At 41.7% G+C, this 10,603-nt stretch overlaps 1 protein-coding gene across 3 annotated transcripts; it reads right to left on the bottom strand.

Moving 5' to 3' along the window:
- Positions 1–2,677: 2,677 nt before the first annotated feature.
- Positions 2,678–10,352, bottom strand: LOC127294909 (uncharacterized). Of its 3 annotated transcripts, XM_071819154.1 has the most exons (9): positions 10,267–10,352; positions 7,950–10,097; positions 7,165–7,639; positions 5,531–7,027; positions 5,104–5,445; positions 4,537–4,596; positions 4,383–4,457; positions 3,827–3,902; positions 2,678–3,733 (listed from the first exon to the last, which is right to left on the bottom strand). In XM_071819154.1, the coding sequence occupies exons 5-9, from the start codon at positions 5,380–5,382 to the stop codon at positions 3,684–3,686; spliced, it is 540 nt and encodes a 179-aa protein (XP_071675255.1). In that variant the 5' UTR covers positions 5,383–5,445; positions 5,531–7,027; positions 7,165–7,639; positions 7,950–10,097; positions 10,267–10,352; the 3' UTR covers positions 2,678–3,683. The 3 variants fall into 3 exon arrangements, with proteins under 3 accessions (XP_071675255.1, XP_071675253.1, XP_071675254.1); XM_071819152.1 differs by having other exon boundaries at positions 2,678–3,902; XM_071819153.1 differs by having other exon boundaries at positions 2,678–3,902; positions 5,531–7,639.
- Positions 10,353–10,603: the final 251 nt, after the last annotated feature.

Raw genomic sequence — 10,603 nt, forward strand, 5'->3', positions numbered from 1 at the left:
GGGATCCGCCGGTGGAATCCCGTCGGCTTGAAGAGCGGTGACGGCCGCGCTGCGAGTTGCCATGCCGGCTGGCCTCGTACTCGCGAACGGCGACGACCGATTCAACACCGGTACGCAACCGACATCGATCTGTGCTGCCGGCCTCGTACTCGCGGACAATGCGCAGGAGCGCCTCGGTTGACCTCGTGACCATCGGTCGGACGGCTGGATCCATCGGCGCTGGAGCGGAAGGAGTAGGAGGAGGCGAGGAGGTCATAGGCGGCGATTGATGCGACAGGGTTGTGAGTGTCAGTGAGAGAGTGAATGGGGAGAGATAAGGAGGGAACCGGTGACTGGAAGTGGGGAGCGTGGGCCAAGATAACACAGTGTATCCCGTGGTTCTACACGCGTGCAACCGTTGCATGAGGGCGTGCAAAATGGCACGACAACAGGACAGGCCCGCTGGAAACTGCCAACTCCAGGGCTGTTCCAGGGTGCATTGAGAACCGATTGGGTTACAACGCGAATGGCTTTCAGACAACCAAACACACTTATTTTTGATAGGCCGATGCGAGCCAGGGGCGCCCAGCCTACCAAACGCCCCCTACCGGACAGTCAATCGGGTCTATTTCTGTTCCCAGAACCTAGCTAGAGGTGATGCCGGCTACCAAACACTCAAATTGTTCTCACACCCGCACACATAAAGCTCTTTTGTGTAGGTCACCACCACTAGAGTCGGTCATCTGCCGTGCCGATGCTCTCTGCTCTGTGTGTCTCGTGCTGCCCTGCATTACACAGACCCTACGGCAGAGGCAGCACGTACGTGTGTTCCATAGTCATAGCAAGATCGAGCGGGAATCCAGAACCCCGCGTCTAGCCGGTCTTTGCGATTGTCACGGGAGCGCGCGTTGATCAGGCGCGTCGTTCAAAATCCTACTCGTTCGTATCCATCTGTCACCCGGAATCAGTAGCGGCAGGAAAGAGAAGAGAGCCGGGCCAAGAGGGTGCAGGCAGAGCGCCGTGAGACGCGGGGTGGCGGGGCTGTGATTGGCGGCGGCCGCTGCGCCGGCGTTTGTCTCCGTCCGCCGAAATCAATCGCATGCAATGGGGGTCTGGGACATGACAGTAGGCGGCAGCGTGGGAGGCTTGATTGCCGCCATCAATACGCATTCATTTGCTCTGCCGCATCTCGCCATGGCAGTTCGCGAGGACCAGCAACAAGATCTAGGGTAGGGGGAGCTCCATGCCCATGGCCGCATTCAAGCGCGGCAGAGAGGGGCCGCGCGCACCTGCCCTCCGTGTCGAAGGGAAGGGTCAGTTCAGGCCAGGGGAAGCTCTTTGGCTGTTCTTCCATGTCGTAAGTTGGGGGGAGCCACCTGTATGTGAGATTATCAACAGTCGAAACTCCCCAGAAACAGTCATTGATCTGAAATGGTCCGTAGATCACCAGAAAACCTCAGATTATCGTGAGCTGGACGCTAGCATCGCCGTGCAACTAGCCTAGTGTCCCCTCCACAGTGCTAGCTAGCGTGCACATGGACGTATTCAGGGTCGGTCGACACAGGCTACCTTTCCATGAGAGCCAGACTGCATCATGGAGCTAGCTGGGTTCTAGAGCCATGCTACAGTAGCCAGTGAGCCTCAAAAGACGACCTACTGATTCATTCAGCACTACATGCACGAAGATGGCCAAAATGAGCAGAGAAAGGAATCATCTGGGAACTCGGCCGTGATGAACAATCATGGCAGGCACGAGATTCCCTTAAGCAAAGTGAGCACATCGAAAGAGCGCAAGTGAAAATCAATCCATAGAGCAGTTCTCCCTCCCTGAAAAGAACGAAACCACGATAGGAATACTACCACTAACTCGATAGTCGATAATAGGAATTCCTCTATAATATACCGTACTCTGTCATTCGTGCTGCCTATATTATGGTTTGTGTATCTATGAAAAAGGCTGCGCACGCGCCGGGCTCTTCCTTTGTTGCCTCTGTCGCGCCCCTTTTCAAGCCCCCTCGCACGTTTTGCTGCAATGCACCATGCTGCAGTTGATCTTCATCATTTTCACGCCTCCTCTGTTCCTTGGGAGGAGTACGCACGCATGGAATTTCTCACGGCTGTCGAAGATTGCAGCCCATGCTCCCCTAGCCCAGCAGCGCGTGGTGGTCTATATGTCGGCATTGCCCACTCAGGTAACAGGGACAATGGAAGAGATAGAGAAGAAATACACGAACATGTTGTAGGCTCGAGATTTATTCAGGTATAACGGGGATGCGAAATTCCGTACTAGCCTGGACAACAAGTTGTTACAGGATGTTGAAGAGAAGTATGTGGCACCGTGGAAGTCTACACTAAATCCAGGATACTTGTGAACTTTGATCAATAAAGAAACCCCTAGTTTGATAAAGTTAAAAATATTTAGCTCCTAGGATGTAGTATGATACTATATCTACATGTACATGTATGTATGCATGGTTTCTTGTCTTTCCCTCTGCATCTCTCCCACCTATTTCTCTGGCTTTTCTTCCTTCTCACTTTAGAATGACTAGATGACCCGGTGCGCCCCGGCGCACAGACAAAAGCAATACAAAAGTGTAATCATAAGTTGTAATCGCTTAAAAAGGAGTGTTATTTTCTTGAGAAGTACATACAAAGAGCAAAGAATAAATGACTGCGTGCAAATAATTTATGTCTCCGACCAAATGGAAAAGCGAGGAAAACAATACTAAAGTTTCAATATAAGAATGGCAATAACAACAATTCTCCTATGGAACTTTAGCTAATGTTGAACGGCAATGCCAAAGCGAGATAGTATTGTAACAAGTTTTAGTCGGTTAAGAAGTAATGTTACTTTCCTAAAAAGTACAAACAAAGTAGCTTTATATTTGTGGCGCTCTTCTGCTTCCGCTCAACCGGCACTTGCTCTCTCCATGGCGTCCAAATCGAATCAGAGCATAGTATAGGCATGCAGTCTACTTCATCATTGCAAGAAATCCATAAAAAATCTACCACTCAGGATCCAAAGCACCAAATGTATTTCTGAAAAATAGAGTATGCGCAAATCTTCAGATCCAGTAGTCATATAGTAATTTTAACATCTCAATGGCAGCAATAGCTGCAGACAATATCATGCAATGTACTTGGTATTCAGTACAAATCTAATACTCTGAAAGCTGGAGGTGAAATGAAAAAATGAAGCCATGAGATTGTTATATAAAATCCTCAATGCTGAATTTATGCATGGAATTGAACAATTTGAAAGCCTGAAACCTGAATCTTTGTATAAAAGAGTCTCAGCTGATTATGTGTGAAACCTGAAACATTGTATAAAAGACTCTAAGCAGAATACCATTAGTGGCGCTAAGGGAAAAAAGGAGAGCAAGGAGGCCACCATTTAGGTGAAAATAGATAAATCAACCTTCTCTGGTGAAAAGATAATTTGTTTGCAAAAAAAAATTATCACTAAGAATTTAAGATAGTAATAGTTAGAAGAGGAGCGGGATCAGCGCAGAAATGTCATGACATTTCAACAGAAGATTTTCCGATTGGAAGTCCCTGCAATGGCGCAAGCAGGCCAAGAACTGGAAACAAAGCGGGTTATTGAGAAATCTTTTCTTTTATGTACCTTCTCCTTCTCTACACCTTTTTTTTCGCCTTGCCGCCCATAAAGACCTATAGACGCATACCTCGGCCCAGGTGTTCATTTATAATGTTTCAAGAGATTTTGCAGTACTTTGACAGCACTCCAACCCACCTAATTTGTGTTGTGAAGTAAAGCAAGGTAAGTCGCTTCTTAGGATTGTACACAATAGCATGCGATACAAAATATATAAGGATTTTAGATCACCTTCAGAAGAGCACGATGGTGTGCCGTGGCTTTGTTCTTCTGCGTCTCCGAGACCTGTCAAGTAATACTCCGAGACCTGTCAAGTAATAGAGAATCAAAGAGCATAATGCGCAACATCCTGAAATAGATAAATATGCATTTTGTTAACTATATGAAATGTTCATGCATTTGTTCCATCCTTCAAAAGCAGCCTGACATTGTGCATATATCAGTACCATTCTCAGTTTCTCACCACTTCACAACTATTTAATTATTTTCAAGCATTAGTCCAAAACTAAGACACCAGCTAATCACCAATTCAAACCATATTATTATCTTCTTAAGAAAAAGATGCATGTACTTTTGCTAGCAGCTCCCGGTAAGCAAAGAAGAGAGATTGTCTTTCAAACATATGTAATTTTCAGTGGCAAATGAATATAGTTCCACTCCAGTTATGTAATATGAATACCCTATTCTATAACAACAACAAAAAAGGTAGCTAAATAAGACTATGTACGAAGGGTCAAATCTACGTTCATACAACCAATAAATGTACACATAATAAACAAAAACTGACCACATTATGAAAACTTTCCTCAACAAGATGCTGGGGAAGAGTCACATCTACATGTCCTAATCCTTGCTCCTTCATCTGCCGTGATTCAAATACATCACCAAAGTTACTCATCGCATAATACAAAGTATATCTTGTGAAGGGAGACAATCCTAACCTTGCATTCCAAATAACTATTAACATTGTTCTTTTCTATCCTTTGTCGAGAAGGTAACACCTGCAACAATATAAATATACACATAAAAGAATGGATAAAATGAATAGGGCGTTGAAACATCACAAGCCAAAGGGAATACAGATGGGAACCACACATATGAATTTTCGCCAACAGTCGTTCAGTCATTCACCTATGGGGTTATTTAATCCATGAATACTTAAGAGAAAATTAGACATACGTATTCAATCATGCCATTGGCACTTATTTGGAGGGGCATCATATCTGAATAAAACAGTGGCATGTCATTACCTATGACAGCTTAACTTTCCCCAATTATTTCATCCTATCTCCTATTTCTCTCACTATCTGTGGTACTGGTGAGCTTCTGGATCTTGTACTCCATCTTCTTGTCTATCGGGCAAACACATAAGCTCACCACCCATGGCCTAAAACATCGAATTACTACAAGCTGTCGAGTTGATTTGTCGTACCAAACAGAAAATAAACAAGAACAAATTAATCAAGAACACCACCAGGCAATAGAGCAGAGGAAGAAGCACAACATACCAGCACAATGCAGGCATCGGCGTGGCCAAGAGCAGAGAGGAAGAGGAGAGGGGAACGTGGGTGCGCGTTGGGCGACTTCATGTCTGACCAATGGATGCCCACTCGCGTGGGCCTTGACACCCTCAGACCCTCTTCCATCCGTCTTAGTCCTCTGCAAGGGCAGCCGCTGAAGCCGCGAAGCTCCTGCCGTGCGGGGCAGCCGAGTCCAACACGTAGGAGAAGGACCTGGCGGCGCCGGAGAGCCTGACAACGACTAATTTCTATCAACTCGTACTTCATCAATTGCAGCGATCATCTTCTCTGCATATTCTGGAACGGGGCATGTACAAATGTTGCTTCGATCTGAAGAATTTAAAAAGGAAGATAAAATCAAGTAAATCATTGAGACTATCATGTAAATTTAATGAAAAGAGTGGGAACCACAAACCTGGTCTAAGGTTACAGTGTCTGAGTTTCATAATCAACTATGTCTTCAGGAAGTACGACTTAATGCTAGAATCTGCAGGTAAATATTTTTACGCCATAAGGTAAATATTAATTTAGAGAGAGAGCCATAAAATTTTCCTTAGTGCAGCCTAAAAGATGAAATAATCAAACATTAATGAGTACTCAGGTAGCTGATTTGGTTGGTTAGCAAACCAGGCTGCCATCTAAAACAAAAAGAGGAAAGTTTTTCTTAGTGAAAGCAAATCTGCAAAGGGGTATTTTTATGGTGCTATGAGTATGGGAGAACTGACGAAGCATTTCTATTCAAATTTCAGAGCAAGTAAAATCAGACATCAGCTCACTCGTTAACTCTTACAAGATATCCATCAAGCATGCATGTGCAAGTGAAGTAGGGAATTCTGTGAGTTATAGAAATTGATGTACCAGCCGCTTCAGAGTTGACGGGGTTCTGATTTCAATGACCTGCCAAAGGTGCAAGTCAAAAACTCAGGCCTCATAGCCCGAGAAAGAACAAACACTGGTAAGAGATAGTGCAAAGAAAGTTAAATCATGGCACCTAGACAAGAACCCATAAATATAACCATATGTTTCATGGTGCTAATGTATGTTTAGTTGTCCAAAAGTTCAGTAGGTCTTTTGAGAGCCCATAAACCTATATAGGCAATCTTTTTTAAGAATGTAAGTTTTACTCGGCTGATGTCTGTTTGGTTGTCCAAGAATTCATTATGTTTTTGAGAAAATAGAACATACATACTGACTAAAAAAAGTGAACATACATGCCATAGATGACCGGTTGTGCATCGGCACAAATGGCAAAAGCAAGACATTACTCAAGGAATGTGATTACATTATGGCTATTGAGGTATTTAGACTTAGTGAAATAACTGCTTGTGTTAATTACGCAATATTGTCCCACGCTTCTTTGTATATGTCCATGGATTACAATATGGCCCACTACGCATACTCATGGTGACCATGATAAATTTCATAAACACAACCATATACTTGGATGAAATATGTAAAGAATGTGTCATTTCCTATATTCTATAGGAAAGATGTGTTCAATGTACAGAAAGACATAAAACTGCATTGTATTTAATTCATAAATGTAATATCAATATCAGTCTCTCGACAGTTAACCATATATAAGTTGGGTACTCTTTTATAGGCACTAAAACATCTGCACAATATTTATAGAGATATATGTATCATCCCTCTCGAATTCAGCACAAGTTATCTGCAATAGGAAAAAACATTTTCACTAAGCCAAAAAGAGAAAAGAGATCACAATAAAAAGCAAGCAGCAAGGACTGGTCAAACTCAAAATAGGATGCATCTGGCCGATTTATCCTGATTTGTCTGGCTAAAACATATAGAGGAAACAATAAATGTTTACCTGGTTGGGAAAAAAAAACCTGGTAACAGAGGATTGCTAAACACCACAAGTGACAAAGCTGCATAGATCATTCTGCATAGTCTGTGAATGGATAATTAGCAGAGGCATGATAAAATTTATCTACATAAGGGAGTATAATTAGTAGGGTTTACATAATTTGGAAAACAAGAAGGAAGTGAAATCCCGCGAAAAAATGAGCAAAGAATAGAAGCAATTACCTGCAGTCTGCTTTGTTTGTTGTTGCTGCTCACTCAACAGTCGACCCCTTGTGGCTCAAGGAAGTTGGCCCACCGAGAGTCTTGAGGCACATCATCCACGCTGATGCTCAGCCCTTCGCCCGTTTCCATCCATAATGACTCTACCATGGAAGGCCGGCATGGACAGTGAGCAAGGGGCTAGAGCGCGAAAATGGTGAGCCCACGGATGTCGTTGCAGCATGGCCGGTGAACATCCCGATGGACACCGGCTGTGGAAGATGGCAAGAAGCGAGGGACGGTGGCGATGAAGCTTCCTCCGGACATTGAAACCAGACCGTCAAACCAGGTCAGACCACATCGTCATATCATACTATTTGTGAACAGTATAAACCAGACCGGACCAGTTAGAACTGCGGCCAACGGTCCAGGTTGAGGAAACTGTACAACCCGTCTTAAAACGGAAATGCCCAGAGTTATCGACCATAAGAGAATGTATCTGCTGAGCACAGTATATCAGCATGACATGATATGAGCACGATGCATAAAAAATGTATCTGCTAACCACTGAAAGTGAAAGACAAGTGAAAGACGGATGGATATAGAGCCTCAATATAATTTTACTTACAAAATTCATATTTATGAAGCATGTGAAATTGTGTATACAGAAGGAATAATTAATTGGTTCACTCATTGTACATCATTTAATCATGGTTTGATAAAATTGTAAAATAAGTCCTTACACATTTGGCAAGCATACAACTGTCTTTCCCTTTTCATCAAAGCAATTAAGAGATGAATTATCTTACCATAGAAGCAAAAGCTTGGAATGCGGGAGATCGAAGGTGATAATCTGAAATAATCTTCCAGAATTTATATATAGGCATACCTCCACGTAAAAGTTCAAGCCAATTTTCAAAAGAACGACTTTCTATGATCAAAAAACTCCTCCTGCAAATAGTCATATAAAATAACAATAATTATGCCTAGCTACAATAGATATCTAACAAATTCACCAGAGGAAGTTTATGCTACCATTTTTCAATGGAAAGATAAACTAAAATACAAAATATAGATAGCGACATAATAGGCTAGCAATTTCCAGTGCTGACATAAACTAAATGCAAAAAATAGACTGGCAAATTCACTCAAAGTAGAAAATGAATCTTAGTCTAAGCAAGCCAATACATACTGCAGACTAAGAGTCTAAGATTAATTTATCAATAGACATAAAGAGAGGTGAGACGGGGATAGTTAGTTATCCTGTACTACTACACCCAGAATTAGCAAAGGAAATGACATCCTAAGAAAAAAAGAACAAAATCACAAAGTGCGAGCATGAATCTGTAGTTCTTGATAGATCTCTAGTAAGGTTCAAAGATGAACAAAAAATCGCGATATTTCAAAAATGGAAAGAGGAGCATCTGTATACTATATATACTGTATATTTAAAACTGCACATATTTGCATTAATAAGTTGTACTCCCTCCGTCCCGTGGAGAGTGTCAGACCCGCAATACAAAGTAACTTTTGCAAAAAAGTCTAGAAACAGTGAAAACGCATAGCTTCCAGATGATTGCCAAAACAATTAGCTAAAGCACAAACATAGCACAAGTACGCATAAATAATTTTTGAATACTTATTCATAGGAGATTAAATCAAATAACACAACTGAACCAGTTAGATGGTATATTAGTAGAGTGTATTAACCATGAGTAAATGACTAAATACATAGAAATGCAAATTCATAATTCTTACAGAATCTGTGTCAGTTCCACTTCTGCTCATTGCAATCAGTTTTAGTCCAGTCAACTATAGGTACTTGTACAGTAGAATGACTATGACAATGAGATTTCAGCGGTGCAAAAGGTAGTACAACATATTAGGCAAAAAAAAAAGGCGAGTCAGATAGACATGACTGAGTCTATGTACACTGAAATGCACATAAACCTTTGAATGAAACAAAGCTGTGGTGTCAAACTCATGCTGCGACCTTAGTGTTATGCTATGTATAGGACTAACCATATATTTGCTTACCAGCACAAGCAAGAACCACAAGGAAGTCTTATAGCAGTAAATGACAGTAACTCTGAAGGGTGCAAATGGTCAATTGTTTGAGATCATAATCATGCTCATGAACAGATAACAACATTCTTTCTTTTCCTCCCTAGCAAGAGAGACATAAGGGGTAGGGCATAAAGCACGTACATCAGTACATGGATAGCATAAATTTATTTACCCACAGGAACACCAATTGCAAAGAAGTATAATTGTAATCTAATACTCTATTAGAAAAATTATATTACCATATCATTTCTTTCAGTCTAAATAACACAAGTTGATGGAAACAAACTCTAATATAGATTTAAGTCGTCTATTAACCACAACATGGGACCAGGCACCAAACTAAGTACGCCAAAATGAAAGCAAAGTTTGAATCACCATATGGCATTGAGAAAATAAGATCTTTTGTTAACTGTGTACACACAAACAGCATGACTCAAAGTACCTAATCATGTGGCTTTCCTGACAGAAAATTCTCATGAATAAATTCAGCAACCCGAGGATCCTCAAAAGGATCATGCAACAATGAGAAGGCAGAAACAAAGAAAGCAAATAAATGCTGCAAACAAAAAATTCCTGATTGGTTTTGTGCCTAAAAGAAGCCAATGAAAACCAAGCCAAATTCCGCATATCAAATTGGCAACTCAAATATTTGCTCTTTTAGTCTCCAAATATGAACTGGGGGAAAAATAGAACATAACCTCGACAAAATTTTGGCATCGAGCCAAATAGTAACAAAAGCAATTAAGCAAAGATAATTTAAGAAGGCTGGCAAACTCTCAAGGGCATCAAAGCAAGCTGCCTTGTTCTTTGGCAGATATGTCCTTTTTCATCAGCATATGCTTCATTTATCTTTTTGCTTTAGCACATCAAATATTTAACTAAAATAGTAGCTGCAAAGAGGAAAAACAAACTATTAGGAGCTCTTAGCTAATACAAAAAATATCTGAAAACCAAACTGTATTAGAACGAACATAACCCAATCTAATACATGCTACTGGAATTATCAAACTAACTCAATCAACTGTAAATATCTGACATGATGGAAATGAGTCACTTTACCTTCAGGAACCTGTCTGAGTCACCACAACAACGATAGTTGTGGTATGTACATTATACAACTCGATATACTGAGCCGGCACAAACACACTGAACAACCATTATAAAATATAAATCAGTCAATGAGAAGTTGAGAACCAAGATTTATCCATAAATGTCTGCAATAACTAAATGGTACTGTATTGGGATTGGGATTTGGGAAAAGCTCACCTTAAGCCCACCTTGGCGTCTTAAAACCAGCCATGCTTGCCGTTGCTGTCCCTGTATTGTCAAAATCCGTCGCCCGACATGATTTGGCCGGCCCTACCCCGGATCCTGGCCATCCTTGACTCACACCCAC

The sequence above is a fragment of the Lolium perenne genome, chromosome 4 (assembly GCF_019359855.2).
Source record: "Lolium perenne isolate Kyuss_39 chromosome 4, Kyuss_2.0, whole genome shotgun sequence".
Taxonomy (NCBI): domain Eukaryota; kingdom Viridiplantae; phylum Streptophyta; class Magnoliopsida; order Poales; family Poaceae; genus Lolium; species Lolium perenne.